The 23,790-nt window shown below is 37.2% G+C and overlaps 1 protein-coding gene and 1 long non-coding RNA gene across 2 annotated transcripts in view; one reads left to right on the plus strand and one right to left on the minus strand.

Annotated features, from left to right (window-relative positions):
- Positions 1-23,790, plus strand: part of LOC108735134 — a 478,298-nt gene that overhangs the window by 49,882 nt on the left and 404,626 nt on the right. Inside the window, exon 2 of the long non-coding RNA XR_003231814.1 lies at positions 23,510-23,558. This is a non-coding gene — a long non-coding RNA (uncharacterized LOC108735134). The remainder of the gene's footprint in view (positions 1-23,509; positions 23,559-23,790) is intronic.
- The window catches only part of LOC108735133 (hemicentin-1-like), a 283,534-nt gene that overhangs the window by 7,138 nt on the left and 252,606 nt on the right, over positions 1-23,790 (minus strand). Inside the window, exons 7-13 of the mRNA XM_018466969.2 lie at positions 19,298-19,442; positions 19,103-19,233; positions 14,365-14,524; positions 11,385-11,678; positions 7,718-8,014; positions 4,973-5,406; positions 4,530-4,907 (exon numbers count right to left, since the gene is read on the minus strand). Coding sequence (XP_018322471.1) covers positions 4,530-4,907; positions 4,973-5,406; positions 7,718-8,014; positions 11,385-11,678; positions 14,365-14,524; positions 19,103-19,233; positions 19,298-19,442 — 1,839 coding nt within the window. The remainder of the gene's footprint in view (positions 1-4,529; positions 4,908-4,972; positions 5,407-7,717; positions 8,015-11,384; positions 11,679-14,364; positions 14,525-19,102; positions 19,234-19,297; positions 19,443-23,790) is intronic.

Genomic DNA, 23,790 nt, shown 5'->3' on the forward strand with positions numbered 1-23,790 from the left:
ATATTTTTATTATTTATTTTACTTTTTGATGTTCGACAAATTGTTTAATCTAAATTACGGTATGTAATATTTGTGTTGTCTAAATTATCGTTTAACCCCTAATTTTTTTACTCACGACCCAAGCCTACCAGCAGTCTAACTCAACCTGGAGACGGCACACTCAATTAGGTGCGAAGGTAGTGATTCTACTTATGATATACTGATAATGACCAACAAGTTGCAAATCGCGCTGATCTAATTAGACAATAGGATTTAACACTTCATGAATCTACTGACGCAGCAGACAGTGTCTGTGGCGTGCTGCTGAGACCAAATAAAATCGATCGCGATCCAAGTCTGACAGTAGTTATTGACCATTGATAGAGACATTCGTTCTGTTTGATTCTTATTTCATTTCAATCAATCTTCTGCTTTGGTAGACAATAGTTATGTAAGTACCTCGTTGTTGGTGACTGTTGTGGAAGTTCTTTTGTGTGTAATAGTTTAGTAAGTAGGTACAAGTTAAATGCGGTTCTTTTCTTTTATTCCATTTAGTGACTTTTGACCTGGCTATCGATCGTTGCGATTCGCTTTTCTGCTATTTCGAACTGCTTTATTTTACTTGGTAGCAACGTCCAGATTTTAGAGCCGTACAATTACGTTAGTGCTTCCATTGTGTGTTATAAAACATAATAGTCTTCCATTTTCTTACATTTCTATTTTCGTTTCAGCCGTGCACATTTGTTGCTAAAATCTTTATGGTCCCGATTACTATAAATCTTTTAAAGTACTGCTCCACTTTTTGTCAACTCGTAAAATTTTTTTCCTAAAGAAATCAGAGACTTTGTTTCTCTAGTTCAGCAAAAGCGGTCTGGCAACCTTACTTTAAACCAAAAAAATTAATTCGCAATATTAATCTTAAAAGAATGTGCATATACAATAAATAATTAGCAATCGTGTTTCAGAAGAATTTTGTCAATATAATCACTTGCCTCTTGTTTAGAATGGAATGAACATAAATTGACTGAAACATCTTTTAATTACACAGTAGAAATGGTGGAATTCAGAGTTATATAACTAATTGGTTTCTAATCATATCTCACATCAAATGATGCTCAATTTATCAAAACAATACTCTTTCTGATGTTACTGATAATTAATTAAGTGTAAACAAAGGGGCGCTAAACAACGGGACGTTTTTGGTATTGATCTTGATGGTCTTGCTTATTCGGTATTGGTCATACAGTTTCGGTTTTGGTCTTGCGTGTTAAGTCTTGGGTCTTGCTCATTTAATCTGATACTTGCGTTTCTTTTTAATAATTCTCGCGAGACCAAGACTGGAAGAACTCTAATAACAGTACGTGTATATCAGGTTGCACTTACAATAACGAGATTTTTTTCATAATAGGTCACCTAGTCCCTAAAAATTTTGTCTATAATCGAAGAGATAATTTTATTTGAAAGACAAAATTTTATTTTTGCTTAGTGCATTGTAAAAAGCGATAAAACTACTCTTGCGGATGGTACAGCACTGTAGTAGGTACATGGCTTTAAAGGGACTCATAAAGAACTGCTTTGTTCCGAGAATTTATAAACCGCAGGAGAGCCGCGAACTGCAGTACATTATCAACTACCGCTACTGCACGCTATCGCTTGCTCGCGGTCTGTGCAGTCGGTGGTAGTAGGCGAGGGGCAGGTGGGTGTATGTAGTGCCTGCTGTATTATAGTAGCGGCGACTATCTCGCGAGTGAGAAAAGACAAAAGAAGAATATGGGCAGGAGTTGCCCTTAACGTGTTATGCATTTTTATTAGTCATTAGGATGAGTGTTATAACCCGGTGCAAAATTCAGTCGAGACACTTTTTATCGCCGAATCGTTTCTGCTAAATTGTGTAAAGAGAAAATTTACTCTGCACAATAAAAAAAAAATCGATATTCACTCGAAATACCAAAATTATAAAAGAAACAGAACAATTAAAGAATCCTGATTAGGTATCTATAAAAAGTAAAAAATGAAGACTGGTACTAGAAAATAAAAAGACTTGAAAAAGACAAAGCTTGGTGGTACTTAAGCCTTTTTCCAATACAAATTTTAAGTTTTATATTTTCTGTTACCTACTGCCATTATTTTTACGATTTGTAGCTTTTGAAGAATAAGAGCGAACTGTTAATTTGGAAATTCGAAAAAGGTTGTTAAAGGTGTGTTTGGAGCACGGCGTTGTACGGGTGCGAAACATGGACAGTGGACACGGCGGGAAAAAAAAGGTTAGAAGCGTTCGAAATGAGGTGTTACAGGCAAATGATGAGGATATCGTGGATAGAGAGGACTCTATGGAAGTCTATAAGAAATAGGCGAGATAGTTTAATAGGACAACTTCTCAGGCATAAATGTCTGGTCAGAGACATATTAGAGGCAGAAACGGAAATTAGAAGGGGTAGAGATAGACCTAAATTAGATTACTGTTCGCAAATAATTAAGGATATGGGTTGCTCTAGCTTTAGAGAAGATTAGCACAAGATAGAAAAAAGTGGAGGTCGTGTCCAACCAATCTTATGACTGACGACCTTATGATGATGATGACTCACTAATTGTTTAGATATCAGCCTGTCATTAAAAAAAAATAAATTATAACTAACACTACCGCAGTTAAGATAAGATAGAGTTTGTTAATTTTCTTGTGATAGTTGCAAAGCAATTTACATTGGACAATGTGGGAGAACGATAAAAAGTAGAAATAGAGAGCGAAATAGAATTTCTGATGAAATCAATATTTTACACAAATGTAACAAAAGGTAAAGAAAGGTATTAGAAAACCTGACCACTTCTAAAGGTATTTACTCCAATATTGTAAATAAACAAATCAAAATGTACACGACCCAGTCACCTTTTAATTGCATCGTTTCCAGCAATTAAATTGTAAATAGTTTTTGGAAACATTTTAACTTTAATTTCGAAACAATTGTATTTTTCAAAAAATTTGTGTAACAATTAACCAAATTCTACTATTTTTATAATCCTTGCACCACCGATGGTATAAATCACATTTAGGTATAGCTTTTTATTGATATCTAATTATTATCGTTCGTTTTTGTTTCAACTTTAATAGCCCCTCGTTATATGAGATCTTGTTTGTATGAAAACCGTTTCCAATTTCAGATAATCCAAGTAATGGTATTTGCGGCGGGTATATTTGATAATGCTCGAGGAAAATTAAATTTTATCGAAACCCTATGTTTGATTCAATCAGGCTTTTCCTATAACTCTGAAATTTTCTCGTTCCAAGAAGTACCTTCTGTTTCAAAAAGCTAAAATTATTCTGCGGTGGTTTCGTGGTATTTTGCAAAACTAATTATTAAAAGCTTTCGGAACAACATTGCCGACGATATTAGATAGAACAGCCATCGACTGCGACCTTTATCTTGTACATAAATAAGCGTAAATATAACGTAACCGCGCGCCAACCCTCATGTGCGTGGCAGAGCTAAATTAATCCCGGAACTTTGACTATTATCTTGCACGCCCGCATCGCAACGAACTGATGAGGCAAGATCTTTCAACAGCCTGTGCTGACAGTGATAACCTTAAATTTTAATAAGAGCACAAGAGCCTTCATTAGACCACGGGGGTGGACGGAGAGAAGGGGAGTACTTACTATGACGAGACTGGCGACAAGAATACATCGCGGAGACCGAAGGCGAAAATCTTATATCGTCCACAACGACGAAACACAACCCTGACAGGTCAGAGTTTCATCACACTGCCGTTATGATGTTGTTTGTCGAAGGGGGCGCGAGATCGTTGCTGTAATAAGGTGAAAAAAATGTAACGGAGTTTTGTCATGTCTCTGAGGATATTGCGAAGTCGAAGGGTAAAATTAATAATACAGAAAAGGGTATGTCGACATTAGATTAAATATTACTAAAAAAGTTAACTTTACTTTAGAGTTATCTTTCGTTCGTAATGGCTCATTGAGATTCGTTCTTAAAACAATCTCCATTCACATAAATGTGCGAGATTAGGGTATTAAAATTAAAATCGCGTTCTTAATCTTCTCTTAATGATTGGAAAATGGGAATGATAATGGGAAATAATAATCAACTGAGAACAATATTTATTGAAGTCACTGAATCATTTTGAACTTCAGTTATTCTATCAATAATTTCATCTTCGCATTGAGTTTCAGTCTGTAAATGTAATTGTCATGCACTTGCAGGAATGTGTGAGAATATAACTGCTGCATGGTTAGCTCATACAAGCCATGGGCCATATTGGCCTTGGTTGCACTGCCGAGCGCCTTTCAGTTTTACCCCTACTCCGCGGCCGGCTGTGATGCGACATGCGATAGATGCACGAAAAAATTTGAGGCGATGTAATAAAAGTTTCACTTTAAAAATGGAAAGAAAAAGCATTGTCAGACAAATGGAGAAAAGCCCCAACAGTATTGGACTGTTCAAAACTTATATTAGGATAACCATTTGAGTATAACTGTAGTATCTTCATGTTGTTATTTATTTTTAAACTGAAGACGAATATTTTTTATGATCACTCACCTCGTTTATTCGTGGGTTGATTAGCGGAGTTTGTGAAGAAGTACATTCTTCGTGCTGCAGTTGTTGTTGCTGTTGCGGAGGAGTTACGTTGCCCCGGAGATCATCTTGGAATCGTCTGGTTACGTACATGGGCATATGGCCGGAATGATGTAGTCGCGGGAGGGATGCGGAAATTGGGGGACTCAACGGTTGCAGAAGTGACTGCTGTTGTTGATGCTGATGTTGAGATGGATACGCTGCAGTCGTTTGAATTTGAGAGTAAACGACAGGTTCATGTTTGTGCTTAACGTTCAACAAATGGGTCGATTGATTGTTGTAGATGACGTGAGGATTTTGTCGATTGCATAGAGAAAGTTCGGCGTAAGTCATTTCGTTAACCTGAAAGGACAGAAAAAAGGACTGCATTTGCAATTTTTAAAATAGAAGAAATACGAAGGACTTACGTTTGTATGTGGATCAAATGCTCCATAAGGACTGCTCCTTCCAGTAGTGACAGACAAGAACGGCCTTACTTGGACGTTATTTAATCGTTCAAAAGCTCTTTCTTCTTCCTGGTATTCTTCATCATTTTCGTGCGGAATCAAATCAGGATTCTTCTCATCCAAACTATCGACACTACAATTCAGTTGTCTGTTCAGTGGTTCGCAACTGGTTTGGTCGCCTCTGTTGGAAACACTTCCCCTCCTACCACCACTACGATGATGGTGACCGTTACCAGACAATAAACTACCCTCTGCATGTAGTTTTTCGTCGTGTTCACCACGACCTCGACATCTTATTACCACCACAATGATAACCGCCATCAGAACGATAGCAACCACTACGCCTGCCAAGGTGCCTATTATGGGGGTGATATGGATAAGAAGAGGAGACATGGCTGTAAAAAAATAAAGACCTTATCATTTTTTTCTGCCCGGATAGGGGAACCGAATCCATATTATTTCAATAAGGGTGTAAGGAGTTATTTACTTTTAAAATGTCTTGAGTACCGTAAGAAGCTTTTTTCTAATTGAAAGCGATGATAAACATTTCATTTTTCCAGAAAATCAATAGAATTATAGATCTAGGTTTTGCGCTTTTCGAATTATCTTATCAAAAAGTACCTACCTGAAATGATGATGCCCTGATTCGGTGTAAAAGCCTTCGTCGGTTGAAGTTGTTTTATAACGTTTCGCTAGCACGAGTAGCTTCTTCAAAGGTGGGCTATGTCCACATACAGCATCAGAGATGGAAGAAACTTTGAAAAAGCTCGTCACTGGTGCTAGCGAAACGTTGGGAAGTAACTGCAACCGACAACGGTTATTAGACCCGACTGGGGGCAGCATCAGTTCACCTACTGGCCGCGAAAGCCTTCGTCAATTTGTCAACTAGAACATTTAAACACAATTTCGGAGTGCAAAGGGTTAATATAGGAAACAACTTGACTGTACATTGACTAACTACATTTATAAGAGACTATGGAAGTTTAATTATTTGACACATTGATAAATTTACTGTGTTATAAAGGGATTTCGTTGTTGTTGAGAACTGGGGTAATCGCAACGAATTCTTTACGTCGTGTAATTTTTCTCTTGTAACAGGGGTAAATTGGTCCATCAGTGCTTTCCGTTTCAAAAACTTCCTGACTTCCGTTCTATAAATAAACCACCGGAGACAGAGAGCGCGCGCGGAAGAAACTGCTAGGGTGCGAGAGAAAGGGATGGAATCGTACATGTATCTGTACCAGAAGCGTAACTTTGTTAGAAGGCAATTTTGAGTTGTCAAAAGTGCAATTTCGCAACACCTCGGGCTGTCTGTTTTTGCTCGCCTTCCCGCGCTTGTTCGCTACTCGATACGATGGCAATTACGCGAACGGCATCGAAGTCGGTCGCCAGTGGGAGTTTCTAGATCGAAGCATTCAACCCTGGATTTCGATATTTCGTCCTACTTTCCTACCAATTCGATTTTATTGCGTACCTAAATAGCTTGTTTTATTTCTGATGACATTGAAGGCGACTTCGTCGACAAATAAAATTTTGTTACATCTACGACAAAACTATTACAGTATGTAAGAATTGCGATAGTATCAACGGAAAAAAGCAACGTTATTGAAAGTTGTATTTAATATGAATTGTCCAAGATTCCAAAACCTTCAGACACTATAACTAACAGAATGGTTGGGATACAGTAGGGTTAGTATGTATTTGGAACGTATGCATACCTGCTAATTTGGGCCGTTTGCAGATATCAGGTGCTAAAGGTACGTAAAATTATTACTCACTTTTCTTAAAGACACTTCAAAAGTATTTCAATAATTTTCTAAGAAACCGGACCCATTGTAGGGACTAAATATCCCCCATATACAATTAAAATATCGCTAATCATAAGCGCGACATTTTTATTGTGTCTGTTGTGTCTGGGGGATGTTTATCCACTGCAATTGATCTAACTGTTTACAAAAAGTATTGAAATAGTTCCCTAAGTGAAAAACTAGAAAATGAAGACAGACTGTAAGCATAAAGTTACGACGTTTTTGCGAACTTTGAAACGTCTGGCAGAAATTATCACCGATAGGCAGTGTCTGGTAGTGTTGATTATCAATTTTTTACAATATTTTGTGAAACATTATGTAAAAATCAGCACTCAGACTTTAAGAAAAACGAGTAATGTTTTTACGTACCTTAACAGCACCTGATATACTACGTTTACTTTCTGTAGCGATGTGACCTTCAGTTTGACCGGCGCAATGTAGAAAAGAATAGCACCAGAAAAGAAAGGAGACAACTCTCGGCCAAACTCTTAACCGGTGAGGAGCGTATAATCCGTACAGTACTGCACGGAAAAATTGACTATTTTATCCGCCACAATTGCTTTGCTCAAATGTGCTCTTATTAGTACCAATTACTACTGAAAATATCAACGAGATACTTATTTATATTTGAAGACATATTAAAGGCTTCAACGCTTGTTTTCGACTCGCACTACTATTCATGATTGAACAAAACTTTTGGCAGGTACTGTATGAAAAAGTATGTTTAATGAACAAAAGTCGAGAGTATGATGAGCTTTTTTCTCCCTACCTACAATTTTGCCAACGCGCATCCAAGACATTGGTAGGGGCACATCGCTACAGAAAGTAAATGAAGTATACCTACTAACTTGGGCCCACGCCAGGGATAATTCACCAATTTTATAAGAGTTTATCGTACCTGTGTGTTTCTCTGCTGATTTGAGGGTTGACGCGTGCAATCGTGAAACATCGCTTCGTCCCTTTTTGTTTGCAGCGTAAAGCGCTACTTCAAACCCGAGGCCAGATTCGAGGCCTCCGACTGCGAAAATCGGGCTTTTCGATGTTACGTTGCTCACAAGTTTTCTGCTTTGCGCATCGTATACTTCCATCACAAAAAATTGATCCAGACCGCCATCGAAACCCTCCAAGCAGTCAACGTTCAACGAATCAGCAGTTTGGTTTAGAATTGTACAATTTGCAAGAGGGTCCGGTTTTCCTAAAACAAAATAGATAAATATACCTACCGTATTTAGAAATCTATGACATTGAATGCAAAATTGATGCTATTCTGATAGTCTGGTAGTCTTTTAATATTTACGAAAAAGTCGTATGAAACATAAAGTGAAAAGAGTAGAGCAACGTTGTGAAGCTTTTTTTAAATGAAGGAAATTTAATTTAAGCGTACCATTTACGAAATATTATGGTTTAGTATCGTTTACAATAAGTCATATTTATATTGCATAGATCATCTAATCGGCTACATACAAGACAGCTAAGACGAGGATCATCGTCAGGAACTCTCCCCGACCTTCTTTAAATCTCTTCTGACGCTCAAAATCTAAAATGCAATTTAAACTTTCATCTTCGTAAACTTGCTAGAGCTTTCATAGGATATTTAGCCAGTTTAAAAAGATTGCGAAGATACGCTGAAAAATTATTTCAATCACATTTGCCAAATATCGGTGAGATATTGTAGCAATAGAGTTATGTCGAATTTTACCTAATTGTTAGGTCTTATGCTAGGATACGAAGAGATTGAATGTTGTAAAGTTGAAATTAATGTTACATATATATTAGGTAACAAAATTTATACAAAATACTACACTTTTAAAATGTTTTTTCAAAAGTTTTATCGAAAAACGCTTTCAGATTTTTTTTCTGATATTTTCCAAGGAAAATTTATCATGGAGCCCGGACTTTTCCGACTTTTTTTAACTGTTTTATAGATTTTTTTTGGATTACGGTTATTCGGTCTCAAAATGCCTTACAAGACGTGGATTACCATACAATTTCGATCTTATTAGTTTTCATCAGCACAACTTAAGCAGGATTACCAGCTACCTGTTCCACAGAAATTAGTTTATAGAATATAGGGAATAACAGGAAGTATATCGCCACCTGTTAATGTTTATTGCTTACTGAAATTGAAAATTATTTATTTTTATTATTGCTAGTTTGTGTGTAACAACTGAGTACCTTTTTATTGATTACCCTAGACAAAAATTTTCAGTCTCTCTCCAGTCTCTCAGAGTCTTTCTTAGCGTCTCTCACAGTCTTTTACAGTCTCTCAGTTATTGCCTAGGTGTTTTTATGGATCTTTCACAGTCTCTGTATGAGAGACTCGAACGATAAAATTGTTAATTCAGAGGTTCGAGTCTCTCACAAGGAGACTGAATGAATAAAACTGAAAAATTGAGAGACTCGGGTCTCTCGTAGAAAGACTGCGATCTCTGAAATATGTTGAATTTAGAAAATTTTAACCATGTCTATCGAGACACCACTTATTAAGAGATTCGAGTCTCTCGTTCAGCGACTGGATACGAAATGAGAATCTCTCTATAAGCGACTCGAGTCTCTCGTTCAGAGACGCTAAATAGTTTTTTTGACAGTCTCTCTCAGCGACACTAGAGAGACTCGATGAGAGACGGAAACTCGAGTCTCGCTTTCAGAGACTCTGAGAGACTGAACATTTTTATCTCGGGTAGTCCCATGATTATTTTTGGTGCAAACTTTTCCAATTTTACGTTAATTATTCTTTCTTTAGCAGCAAACAAAACACATCAATTTTTGGTTGTTTTCAAATTGTTATGAAATGAAAAAGGGTGGCAGGTTGTTCTTCCCGGTGACTATTTATTATCCTTCTTTTGAGTTCAATTGTGCTGGAATCAATACGAGCAGCAGCAGTGCAGCCACTCACGCCTCCGCTGCAATATATCGGTTTAATAAAAATGATAAAGTATTTATGGAGCAGGAGCAAATACTTGGGAGATTTATTAGCACTATAAAATCGCGTTCCCCCTCCTGTCCTTATCTTTAAGAAGGAGCCTGGAGACCCTTAAAAGCAGCATTATTTACTCCGTATTTATGCCCTATCGCGTAATAAAGCCCGCTTGATAAATTCTACACTCGAATGTCTCTTTTTTTGGCAACGTAAACGACAAGGCGATTCGACATTATGCGACTTCGCAAACAAAACTAAAAAATATCACTCAAAACTGTCTCCAATTTGTTCATGTAAACGTTTCCATTAGTTCCACAATAACGATTTATTGTTATATGAAATATTTGAGATCTGATAATTTTAAATTTATATTTAACGGACATGGTATACAGTTCAATACATATATAAATAAGAATAGTTTTCGTATATTACTTTGTAGCCGCAACCACTCAACGTAGACTACCGGTGTTCTAAAAAAATATACGAAATCTCTTTTAACGTTTCAATTCCCTCCAGTTTGGTGCGTATAGGGGTTGTAAGGTCGATCATCAGCCACCAAATACCATTTTACCAGTTTAGTATAAGTGTAAATATACTAGAGTGGTCTTGAATATTTCTGGCGTTGTCTTCAGCTAGAATATTCTCGAATGTTTAAATTTGTAGAATGTTCTAGAGTGAATCGAAAGAATCGAGAACATTCTGAAACGTTCGTGTGCTTTAGGGTTTGCCGGTCGACCACCGGTTATCAAACATCTGTTTAGAATAAGTGAAAGGTAGGTACATTTTTATTAGGGTGGTTCTTACCTAGTACGGTTTCGAATATTTATACGATTGTTCTGAAGTAGAATTTTCTAAAAAATGTACGAAGCCGAAAAAATCGGAAACCCTTATATTTGAATTCTGACACTAAATTCAGGTATTTCGACCAAAGTACCCTAGAGAATGTAAACCTACCGAAACGAGTTGTAGTTTGCTAACTACTAAAAATTTTTTTTTATGTTATCGATTACGTTGGTTATTTTACAATCGCATCAAATGTATTTTTAGTAAAAACGAAGTCCAAATATTAGGAATGGTTATATTATGATTCAAATAAAAAGTATCAAACTATTTCATCCACTTGTTAGTATACCCAACCAAAAATAAGTTGAGACTTTGACATTGCGGAGCAAGAAGTCAAAATAAAATTAATAAAAAAATGCTTAATCAATAATTTAAGTTTAACATTTATTTTATACTGTTTTATTCATTAATTTAAGTTAGATTCCAGACCGTTACTACTAAATTATGTAGTTTTTTTATCTGTGTACAAGCAATAACACACAAAAGTCATAAGACGGTTAAATAAACTGAAACGTTACAAGAAACAATAGTTGTGTAATTAATTGACCGCCACCCTGAAAGAAACTACATAATTTATTTATTAACTATTCAATTTTTTTTAAATAGAAATCAAATGGGTGTTTCAAGACATCCTGTTAAACAAAAACAATAACGTAGAGAACCCTAAGGACTATCCAAGACACCCTCTTAGAGTTTCTTTGTTAATTTCGGGGAAAATTGTTACATTCAATACTCTAAATCGGTAACGCCGTGTGTAATACGATTCAGCAATTACTTTTGAATTAATTTTGATTGGACTTACCAGCAGGTGTAATATAGAAGACGCACGGTTCTTTTTGTTCGCCGACTTCGTTGGTGCCCTTGCACAATAGGGTGCCGTAGTCCTTCTCGGTCATCGGTTTGTACGAAGCTATGCTTCTCGTCTTGTCCGCGATAGTATGCGACTGAGGTATATCGATTGTCTCGCCGCTGATGTTAAATTTCCATGTGAAGTTAACTTTGTCCGGATTTGCCTCCAGGTCGCACGGGATCTTTGCCAGTTCGTGCCGGGCGACCCCGAAAACTTTCGGTTGACCCAGACGGCATACGGGAGCAACTGTAACAATATGCCAATGGGTAAAATTTTTTCTCGAACCAACCCCATCACAAACCACATGAAACTATTTAATGGACTTCAAATGGTCATTGTAAAATTTTTATCTAAAACAAACCCGTTATACGTATTAGTGAATTAATTTTTTTAATTAACCTTACCCACTACAGATAGCCTCAAATTAATACGAAAAAAAATCGGTTGTCTGTAAAGTCGGTTTACTGACGATAGTTGAACGTGACAACGTCATAAAAAAATACTGATGGAATGGTTTCATTTTTCAAAAGAAAATTTTAATTTTATTTGTTTGATAGATATTTTGTATGGATATAGAGAAGGAAGTAAATGGAAATGTACTATTGTATAGCAGCTGTCCACGCAGGCGCATCGCTCACTCAAGTAGGAGAGAGGCAGATGTCAAACGCTGCCGAACGCGGAGGACGATTGTCGCTCGTTCCGCGCTCTCGCTTGCACTTCAAGCCTTAAATGGAACGCCTCAGAGCGAGGTAACGCCGCATGAGTCATGTTTTTTCGTGCGTGCAGCCGGCTCCATCGAATTATAAGACGTTGTCACGTCAAAAATTGTTTCTCCTATCAGTCCCTGTACCGGTGCGTAAAATCAGGGGCCCGGGTTCGATTCCCGGCGAGGGAGTGACAGCGGCAATAATTGTTTTTGCTCTCTGTAATGGGTAAAGTTAATTCAGAAAATTAATTCACTAATGCGTTGAATTATATCGTACAAATGTTCAAAGTGTCTCAAACCCACTAGAGAAATGTGGTATTGTTTTATAAACTTAAATTTGCAACACATTTTTAACCAGTACTTTCACTAGCAATTATTTTCTGAAAAGATTGTACTTAACCATCCGGCTCTCTGTTCGATTAGAAATTCGGGAAAAGACAAATTGCGATATTTAAGGTACAATTAAAAGTCAGCAAATTCCGCAATCTGAAATAATGAAGGACCTCCGCTGTTGTAACCAGTGACAGCTGACTAAAGTCGAATTAATTAAAATCGGCTATTTGGCGAAAGATTTAGCACGAGCGGATTTTGTGGTAGAGGAAGAAATGAGGAGTGACGAGGGAGAGCGAACGACAAGGAGGGAGAGGAATAGAAGATAAATCTGTTAGACTCACTGACTTGGCGAGTGACTGTGATGGAATGCGAGAAAACGAAACTGCATCAATAATGTTCACGAATTTTATTGTCGTTCCCAGGGGCGCGACTAGGATTTTCGTTCAAGGGGGGTTTTACAAAAACCAACAGATATAAAGCATGAGAAATAATGATAAGTTAATCTATGACGAGAATGAACGAACAATACGAACGAGATCATATCTTTTCATTCATTAAAAGTTAAAATAATAACAGCTCGTTGCGAACTAATTTTTTAACTAATAATGAGAAAGGTATAGGAAATTCTCTCAACTGCTGTCGTTATAGAAATAAATATTAGAAATATTAGGAAAATAGAAGACTACAGTGTTTTAGAGCATTAACGAATATCATGTATTTGTCAAGCTTTACTTCATATGATTTTTTTAGACCAATATCTTCGCGACATAAGAATTACCTATCCCTACAAACAGTGGTTCAGGGGTATTTGGACACTTTTTAATAAAGACCTGGACTAGTGATGTTATGAATTCATCTGATACCTTTTCTGCAAAGGAGGGTAGCATTTTCTGCATATTATAATTATAATAGCAATAATGTTACAAGAATCTTTTATTTATTTGATTTGAGAAAAACATTAGAAATTCGATGTGAAGTTCCTATATTATTCGTGTTATATTTATTTTTGTACAATTCATATTTTTTGAAATTTCGGTGGGGGGTAGACCCCATTAACTCTCCAACCTTAGGTATACATTTACCTGTATTTATGTCGATTTAAGTTATTTAAAATGTCACTGAAGTAGGTGTAGCATTTAGTATAAACTTGAAAAGGATTAGATACAAGTATTAGTTTGACAATTTAATAACCAAGAAAAATCTATCGGGACAGTTTTAGCTGGAACTTTTTACAAAGCCGTGCACTCATTATGTTTTAAAATTGCCCTACTGGAAGATTTCCACTTTACTTTACAACCACAATTAATGATTTTAAACTTTCCACTGGATTAAAATATTAGAACCTCGCTTAAGCTAAAGTTCAGAAAAAATGTGAAGAGTTTTTAACATAAAGGGGAATCAAGAAGTTTTTTAAAGAGCTACGTGTCTATAAGCAGTGTAAATTCACCCTTAATGCGAATCTAGTTCCACAAACGACCTATGAATAACCTTTCAATTAATAGTATCCTTGACGTTGACAGATATGATCCTTCAGGTATAACAAGTGTATTTTAAGTAAAGGAAGCTTCAAGATCTGAAGGAGTAACCTCTAACTTTTCTTTTACTTATAGAGGTTTTCCGACGCCTATAGGTTTGATTGATCAAAGTTCTTTTGTATCTTTTAGTTAGTCCAACCTAACCTGTCTTAAATGGTGCATACTGTTTAGGATTGAAGCTAATATTCATATGGAATATGAATGGAGAGAATCAGATAGAGGTATTTGTGAGTCGGTAGGTCCGAGTTCTTCTTCCTCGGGAATCCGACACTACCCAGTCGTACGGACGGCTGGGTGTCTTCTGAAGATTTCCCCTCTTCCACGATAACATAAAAAAAAAATAAGAAAATAGGCTTACATTTTATGTTCAATTGCACGGGGTTGCTTTCTCCGTCACCCTCTTGGTTACTACCGACGCACGTATACAGTCCCGCCCTTTGTCTAGTTATGGCCTGAAGTACCAAACTTTGATTGCTAACAATTGTCCCTGCGGCCGCATTGTTGTATAGCAGCTTTCCCTGGAACAACAAAAAGGAAGTTACATTTAAATGAATTACAGCCATTATAAAAACAATCTGCTGTAATAATGAGCAGAAAGGACTAAACGTTTCTACAGAGAAAATGGCGTAGAAATAAACGAAAATCAATGAAAAAATGATCGATTTTTTGTTTTCTTGGACTTATAGAATTCCTGTGCAACTTTTAACAAATTCATTAAAATATTTTGTTTAATAGTCGAATAAGTATAGGTTGAAATTGTACTTTGATTTATCTAAGTCCGTGGTTATTTAACCAATATATACATAATAATAATTGTGTAATTATTTAAACAATGTATTCGATTTACGTAAATAAATAATATCTTAGCGCAATGTCACCCTTGTTGGCCAGGTTGCGAACTTACTCTGCCGAACTCTGTTAGCTGTGCGCGCGCAACTTCCGTTGCACACTAAAATTTTATTCCCAGCGTACCAAAAGAAGTAGAACTTCAATACTGACTGTTGTATTTGAATGTTCTATTCAGTTATTATTTTTGTTAGAAATTCCGTTCGGCGTAAGGGGCACATGCAAGTAAACCATTACGGATTCAATGGACGCATTGAATCTCGTGGTCCGTTCGTTATATTGTCGGGTGGACAAATAGCGACTGCAAGCATAAAAGCTGAATCGAGGGAATTCGCTCGAACATAAACGTTCAGCTGTGTAATATGACTACAATAAGAAGTCGGTCTGTCGGTTGGTCGGGTGAGTACTCAGCTCTGGGAGTCTGGATCTCGTAAGCTATAGGACTTCCGGTACAAGAAGAGGGTGTAGTAGGAGGAGGGCGGTGGCGAACGGTCGTCATATAGTCGACGTGGAGGGCAATTTCCAGCAGTAGCAGATTCCGGAGCATAGCCAGTTCCCCCGGGACGCATCAGTTACGCTAATATATTTATCTTCGTCTGTCCGTTACGTTGTCGCCCTTGTCATTTTCACTGGACGATTTGTTATCAAGATGGCAGTGACTGACTGTAATTGCTGCGTCGCTCGTTCAAGAAAATTGAATTAAAAACGCGCCCCGTAATCGTAAGACATTTTCTTCTACTGTTGTTTTCTTTCTTTCCAAAAGAGCGTAGCTTTCTATGCAAATACGTACAATAGGTTTGCTACGAAGAATGAATTCCATATTAACTGTAACTGCTCTGTCCCACGGGAAAAAAATTAGATAGGAAAATTAGAAAATATTGACACACTTTTTGCTTTTTAGTAGAGGCTGAAAACTCCCGTAACAAACAAAGTCTGTGATATGCGAAGTTTTTTTGCGCATTCAAATGGAAAGATTGGGTTACAGGATATTAAATCCCTAGACAAAAGTTTTCAGTCTTTCACAGTCTTTCAGCGTCTCTCACAGTCTGTCAGTTATTGTCTAGGTGTTTTTATGAATCTCTCACAGTCTCTGTATGAGAGACTCGAACGATAAAATTGTTAATTCAGAAATTCGAGTCTCTCTCAAAGAGACTGAATGAATAAAACTGAAAAATTGAGGGATTCGGCTCTCTCATAGAAAGACAGGGATCTCTGAAATATGTTGAAATTTTAACCATGTCTATCGAGATACCACTTATTGAGAGATTCTAGTCTCTCATTCAGAGACGCTGAATAGATTTTTTGACAGTCCCTCTCAGCGACACCAGAGAGACTCGATGAGAGAGGGAGACTCGAGTCTCGCTTTCAGAGACTCTGAGAGACTGAACATCTTTATCTATCTTTATGACGATAGTATATAATAAAATTTATTATTCATTCTCAAGCTAAATACAAAATTTAATTGAATGTTCCTTCTCCGTTCTTTTATTTATCTACTCCGTTCCTTTCTGAAATATTTTTTTATATATAAAGGACTGGCCGGGTGTCTTTTGAATATTTCCCATCTTAATGTTTCCTGCTGAAAACAACCACAAGAAATATTGTATTTGGTTTTTAAAAATATTTGAAAAGTTTTTAAACTTTTTTAAAATATGTCATACATATTTCACAAAAGAAATATCTAATTAGATTAAATAGATCAGTTCCAAACCTAACAATTCTGATCAGGAAAGTATATTCAATTCCGTACAATGCATTCCCAATGAGTTCAAAATCGAGAAGTTTTAGTCAGGAATGTTTCTCATTAATCATGCCTCACATGACTCCAGGCATGTTCCACGAGGTTCTTATCATATTTAGATAAATTTTTCTTGTCTAAAGGCACACTTTAAAATACAGTTTTTAGGTTTTTGCTAAACTAAACTTGTTTAAATGTATTGTCATTCCCGTTTAGTAACCAATCAATTTACCTAATTTTAGTTAAAATTGGTATACATGAAGACATTGGATGTAGCCGTCGCCAATCAGTTTGATCTATATTTTTTCAGGTTGTTTACAACGTGTAACATTTCAGTGTAATATATCGTACAGGCGATAATCTTATCTTCTAAAAGAAAGCAAATCGGAAGACATGTTGGAGTCAGCTTTTCTCCGTTCCCCCTTTTATATCGAAGCCTCATCATTCGCCTTTTTACTTGCGCTGTAAATTTATGAAAAGCCCCTGATATACTTTCCCTACATATACATGCCACCTACTTCAACCCAGGAAAACTGATTATGTATAAAATAGAAACAAAATTGACATTTTCTTCTCCGGTGCGTACGACGTTGCTCCCTCAGAGGGTCGATAACAACACGATGACGATGATCACGGTGCTCTTATGAAGTAAGACAGGCAGGCAGCCAGGTGGGTAGGTGGGTTCCTATAGGTAGATGGGAAGGCAAGTTTCTATTCGAGAGCAATCAGAATCCAATTAACTCGCAACTTCTTCTCGCAGACTATATTCTCGCTTCAAAAATTCACCCTTGTTAATTCGGCGAAAATTTTTCACTTTACCGGCATCTTATAATGCTGCACAATGAGAAGTTTTATGAGCACGGCACGAAATTAGTTTTGAAGAAATTCGAATATAATAATAGTTGTAATAATGTCAATTTGTTGAGAGAAACTTCTTTCTCAGATGGCACGAATGTTTTAATAAATTAGTGTAACTCTTAGATATAGATGAAGAAACAATTACGGAACGTACGACTGAAGTATCAGGTAACTATGGCCACGAAAGCCTTTACCAGTTTGTCATTGTGATTTGTATCACCGATTGTGATTATTGTGTAAATCAAATAATTTCAAACAGTTGAAGTTTCTCGCTAAAGATTATATTCGGGCGAGCTATCCCTTTTATTTGGAAATAACCTGACGGTAACGGTAACGGAACGAAGTTTTTTGCGATTCTTGGTTACAATTTCGAAGATCGTCATTCGAACGACGCAGCAAAAGCCAAACAAGCTCAGTTCACAGCGTTAAATACGACGCATCGACATTATTCAATCATAGAATATTTATCCTTTATGTGTTTATTTTGATACAGCAGTATTAGCATCTACCAAGCAGCACCTAGAGATAGCTTTAAATCGTAAAATGGAAGCGGTACTGACAGATCAGTACTGTATGAAAATAAATAAAAGTAAAACTAAAATACTGGTATGCAAGGGAATAAAAAATAGGGAAAGAGCGAATATAAAGATAGGAGACGAAAAATTAGAAGAAGTGGTTGATTTTAGATACCTAGGAAGTCAGATAAGTCAGGATGGAAGGAGTAGTAGGGATATAAAGCAGAGGATAGCGCAGGGTCGTATCGCCTTTAATAAAAAGAAGTCACTTCTATGCTCGCGAACGGTTAATTTAGAAATTCGAAAAAGGTTGTTAAAGGTGTATGTTTGGAGCACGGCGTTGTACGGGTGCGAAACATGGACAGTGGGAGCGGCGGAAAAGAAAAGGTTAGAAGCGTTCGAAATGTGGTGTTATAGGCGGATGATGAGGATATCGTGGGTAGAAAAGGTTAGAAATGAAGAGGTATTGGAAAGAATAGGAGAACAGAGGACTCTATGGAAGTCAATAAAAAATAGGCGAGATAGGTTGGTAGGACACCTTCTCAGGCATGAAGGTCTAGTCAGAGACATATTAGAGGCAGAAACAGGAGTTAGGAGGGGTAGAGGTAGACCTAGATTAGATTACTGTTCGCAAATAGTTAAGGATGTGGGCTGTTCTAGTTTTAGGGAAATGCGAAGTTTAGCTCAGGATAGGAAAGTGTGGTGGTACGTGTCCAACTAGTCTTAGGACTGATGACCTTATGATGATGATGTGTTTATTTGCATTTAATTTTGACCTAAAATAGTAAGAGGTCAAACAACCTACGCTGTCCTCACCCCGATCGACCGTCAGGTCTGTTGCTCGACGCTTTTATTTTTGATGAAATATATCCCATATACACAGCCACAGTAGCATTTTCAAATAATAATAATTAGTTTTATCCTTTTTATATTTTTGAAAATATCTGAATCATAATTATTTATTATTAAACCAAATTTTAGATTTCTATGTCGTACAGTTTGTGAACAATACAATTGTGAAATATTTTCGCTATCCTTTTGAACTGTAAAACTCCCATTAGTAAAACCTTTAAAACGACAATCTTAATGTCTCCTTAAAATGTATTATTACAACAATCTGTTTTTGTCTGATTACTTACGTTGTGTTTCCAACTAACTTTATACACCCACGGATTAGATTTAATGTTGCATTCGAAGTAGACGTCTTCTCCTTCTCGGATGTTAGTGCTGTTGATATTGCTACCGAGCTCCAAAGTGACGACGGGAACGTCTGTATAAAATAAAAAAGAGAGAGGATTATCATAAAACATATTATTACGCGGAGAATAACTTACAGTGAATATCCAATTTCCATCCGTCTTCTATACCGCTGTCTTGGATTAACGGCTGCTGTCCTCTACATGAAAGATACTTTCCATCATCGTCAATTGTCGGGGTAAATGTGAGAACACTTGTCGTTGTGTTAGCGTCAGGACTTGTCTGAAACGATATTAATAATAAGAAAATTAACAATAAATCCAGTTACTTATAAATTGAACTTTGTGAAAATGAATGTCAAAATAATAGACATGGTGGAACCAAGAAAACTAGAGATAGGAGCAACAACTTAATCCGAAACGGCATATCAATTTCGGTATTATCAGTCTAAAAGAAGGAAAACCTTTTAAAGGTGAGGTAATGTAAACAAATGCAAAACATTAATGTACGATTAGAGTTAAAACGCCACCGAGCGGCATGGCCTAGAGGTTTAGACCATTGCTTAGCATTCGGGAGGACGCCTGTTCGATTCCGGGTCCGTCTCCCTTGGTTCAAGTTTTTCTGTGGTTTCCTTGGATCACCTAGGCAAATGTTGAGGCAGTAATATTCCACAGATAATCTTTCATTCTCTTCTGTCTTCATTTCGTCTGTCTCAACTTTCTCACACGAGCCACCACCCACCCATTCCCACAATTCCTGAAAGCAGGCTGAAGAGGGCCTTTCGGCGTAATCCGGAGGGACTGCCCGCCCACTAGCATTACTGGCTGATGAGAATGAAACACCCAAAAGTTTTTAGTTAAAACGCCTAGAAGAAATAATATCGAACAGGCGTTTTTAAGGACCTTGATAGTTTCGCCAAGTAATCTCACGATACAACCAGTAATTAACAGTTTTTATCTGCAGTTGTCAGTAGTGCTAACCCATGAAGTTCCCCAGATATTATACGGTTGGCTAATTTGCATTTTATATTAAAACTTGGAAGAAAAAGGACGAGTTTTGTTGTAATCAGTGGAGTGGCGTATAATGAGAGAGACGAGGCGATGTGATGTGACGCAACCAAGTTGAGTTATGAGAGACAAGTTGTAACAGGGGATGGATGAAACGTGCGACGCATCGCGTCGTCTGCTTTGGCTTTGAAAGTTGCATCGCCGAAAAAAAGCCAATTTACTTGCACATTACGTCCTGCGCCACTCGACAACTCCGTCATCACCCTTTACGTAGAAAGCTACCCCCTGCATAAAGGAGTTGCTTCATGGCATCTACCGCTCTCGCTTTTAGTGCCGTAATGAACACAACCCGCAGCCAAATTAGTCCTTCGGGGCTGGATTCTTCTGCAAAGTGTGCATACGGGAGAGAAATTGCGTACTTTATGGAAGTATCCGTTCCAGAACTTCACCATACATCATGTTATCACTGCCTGCACTATCTGACGTTAATTAGTATTTTTATTTTTACTTTAAGAGTTGCATGGTCGATGCTACTACTACTTAGGAATGTGATTTTTTAGTAACGTTATTTTAAATTTCTATACCTAGTGGGTAAGCATATTCAGTAATAGAAGCCCTTATGATGATGATACGAGGGTGGATTGATAAGTTTCCGGCCTAACCAAGAGATGACGCCACTAGGCCTACCTTGAGGTGACATTCTATAGTACCATCCTTGGATAGCTTGTAGCTATAGTTTCAGCCCGATCTCCTTGCTAGTGTAGGTTTGACAGCACGCTGAACAAGACGCCTCTGTGGTTTTCGTAAAAATGGAAAAGCAGGAAAATCGTGCTGTCATCAAATACTTTTATTTGAAGGGGTTAACGCCGAAGGAAATTAAAAAAGAGATGGACTCAACACTGGGGACATCCTCCCCGTCATATTCAACCGTTAAGCAGTGGGTTTCCGAGTTTAAAAAGGGTCGTGTGAGCACCTCTGATGGGCCTCGCTCAGGACGCCCCGTTGAGGTCACAACTCCAGATATGATCGAAAAAATTCATCAAATAGTGCTGGGAGACCGCAGATTGAAAGTGCGTGAGATAGCTGAGACCTGTAAGATGTCATATGAACGTGTGCAACATATTTTGCACCAACATTTGCATATGGAAAAGCTCTGTGCAAGATGGGTGCCGCGTTTGCTAACAGTCGACCAAAAATTGATTCGAAAAAACATTTCTACCGCAAATTTGTCATTGTATAAGCGTAATCCAAGCGAATTTTTGCGTCGATTCGTAACCGTTGACGAAACGTGGGTCCACCACTACACTCCTGAAACCAAAGAACAGTCTAAACAGTGGATTGGACCAGGGGAACCAACTCCAAAGAAGGCAAAAACAATTTTTTCGGCGAACAAGGTTATGGCTACTGTTTTTTGGGATGCAAGAGGTATTATATACATTGATTACCTTGCAAAGGGTAATACTATCACTGGTCAATACTACGCAGACTTATTGCAACGTTTGAGCCACGAGGTGAAAATTAAACGACCTCATCTGGCGAAGAAAAAAATCTTGTTTCATCACGATAACGCACCAGCGCACACGTCAATCGTTGCGACGGCTAAAATCAACGATCTAAAGTTTGAATTGATGCCGCACCCTCCTTACTCTCCAGACCTAGCCCCGAGTGACTATTTTCTGTTCCCTAATCTCAAAAAATGGCTTGGCGGTAAGAGATTTGCGGACAATGAAGAAGTAATCGAAGCTGTAAATGGTTATTTTGAGGAGCTTGACGAATCAGTCTATAGAGATGGCATTAATAGACTGGAACACCGCTATGAGAAATGTATCAGCCTTGGAGGAGATTATGTTGAGAAATAAAAAAAAAAATTTTTAAAAACCTTGTTTTTCTTGGTCAGGCCGGAAACTTATCAATCCACCCTCGTATATTTTCTAATACTGATTTAATATGAAGTTTCCGAAAAATAACTTATCTGAAACTTTTTTCTAAGTAAATCTGACAATGGTTATTTGTAAAGTAAAACAAAAATATTGGTATGAAAAGGAAGAATAAGTGGGGAAAGAGCGAATATAAAGATAATAGACGAAAATTAGAAGAAGTGGCTGATTTTTAGTATTTAGGAAGTCAGATAAATCAGGACGGAAGGAGTAGTAGAAATATAAAGTAGAGGATAACGCAGGGTCCAGTCGCCTTCAATAAAAAGGAGTCACTTCTATGCTCACGAACGTTTAATTTAGAACGATTGTTAAAGGTGTATGTTTGGAACGCGACTCTGTACGGGTGAACGCAACGGAAAAGAAAAGGTTAAAGACGTTCGAACAGGTGAATGATGAGGAAACCGTGGATAGAGAAGGCTAGAAATGAAGATGTATTAGAAAGAATAGGAAAACAGAGGACTCTATGGAAATAGATTAGTAGGACACCTTCTCAGGCATGAAGGTCTAGTCAGAGACATATTAGAGGCAGAAATAGGAGTTAAGAGGAGTAGAGATAGACCTACATTAATTGTTTACAAATAGTTAAGGATGTGGGTTGTTCTAGTTTTAGGGAAATACGAAGATTAGCTCAGAATAGGAAGGAGTGAAGGTGCGTGTCCAACCAGTCTTAAGACTGAGGACCTTACGATGATAATGATGAGAAATAGCAATTAATAGAAATACAATCAGCTTGAAATTTGCATGAAAAACTCTTTGACTCTCTGTAGTATTGGTAGGCATTAGTATGTATGTGTTGTTGTGTTTAGTGGTATAGGGAGAAATGCAAATTAATGTTGTAGTAGTAGTATGTGCGTTCTGGTTTTGGAACGGAAAAGAATCCAATGGAAAACGTTTTGACATCGAATGAAATATGTGTGATAAGGCACCATCTACTCCCGCATAATAAGAATACGAAATGGCAAAAGAAGAATATGAATATATATCGCGTAACATGATGTAGACAAACGACTTGATGGTAAAAAAGATTCCTTAAGATATATGCACCATGTGTCTGTCCTTCTATAAATTATTCCGACCTTTCGCCATTCGTATTCAGTTTTGTCGGAAGCATGATGATTTTTTTCTACTGGGATATCAACGACCCGGCCATCATATGCATTCCGATGACCTACTACAATCACTTAGGGTCTTATTTCCTCCCTTGTTTTATTATTTCGAACAAGGTAATAATGTCTTTTTTGTTCAACGTTCTCCACACGCGATAGTATCTTCTTCTTTTCAAATGACGTTGAGAGTTATTTTTATTTCTAAAACCGCATCGAAATATTTGGAAGGATTAGTTAAACATGTATCTATATATAATTGTAATGGACAACAATTTCTAATTTATTTTTTATTGTTTCAGATTAATGTTTCTATCCAGTCCTCTTTCTAATTATCATTTAGCGTTGTAGGTAAGTACAATTTGAATCATTTGTAATATTCGCGCCTGTTTTTCTATGTGTTCGTTAATGGACGAACATTATCTATTACTGTTCGTTTCAAGAAGTTGGAGATACGAGGGTGGATTGATAAGTTTCCGGCCTAACCAAGAGATGACGCCACTAGGCCTACCTTGAGGTGACATTCTATAGTACCATCCTTGGATAGCTTGTAGCTATAGTTTCAGCCCGATCTCCTTGCTAG

Source organism: Agrilus planipennis, unplaced genomic scaffold (genome assembly GCF_000699045.2).
Source record: "Agrilus planipennis isolate EAB-ADULT unplaced genomic scaffold, Apla_2.0 scaffold34, whole genome shotgun sequence".
Taxonomy (NCBI): domain Eukaryota; kingdom Metazoa; phylum Arthropoda; class Insecta; order Coleoptera; family Buprestidae; genus Agrilus; species Agrilus planipennis.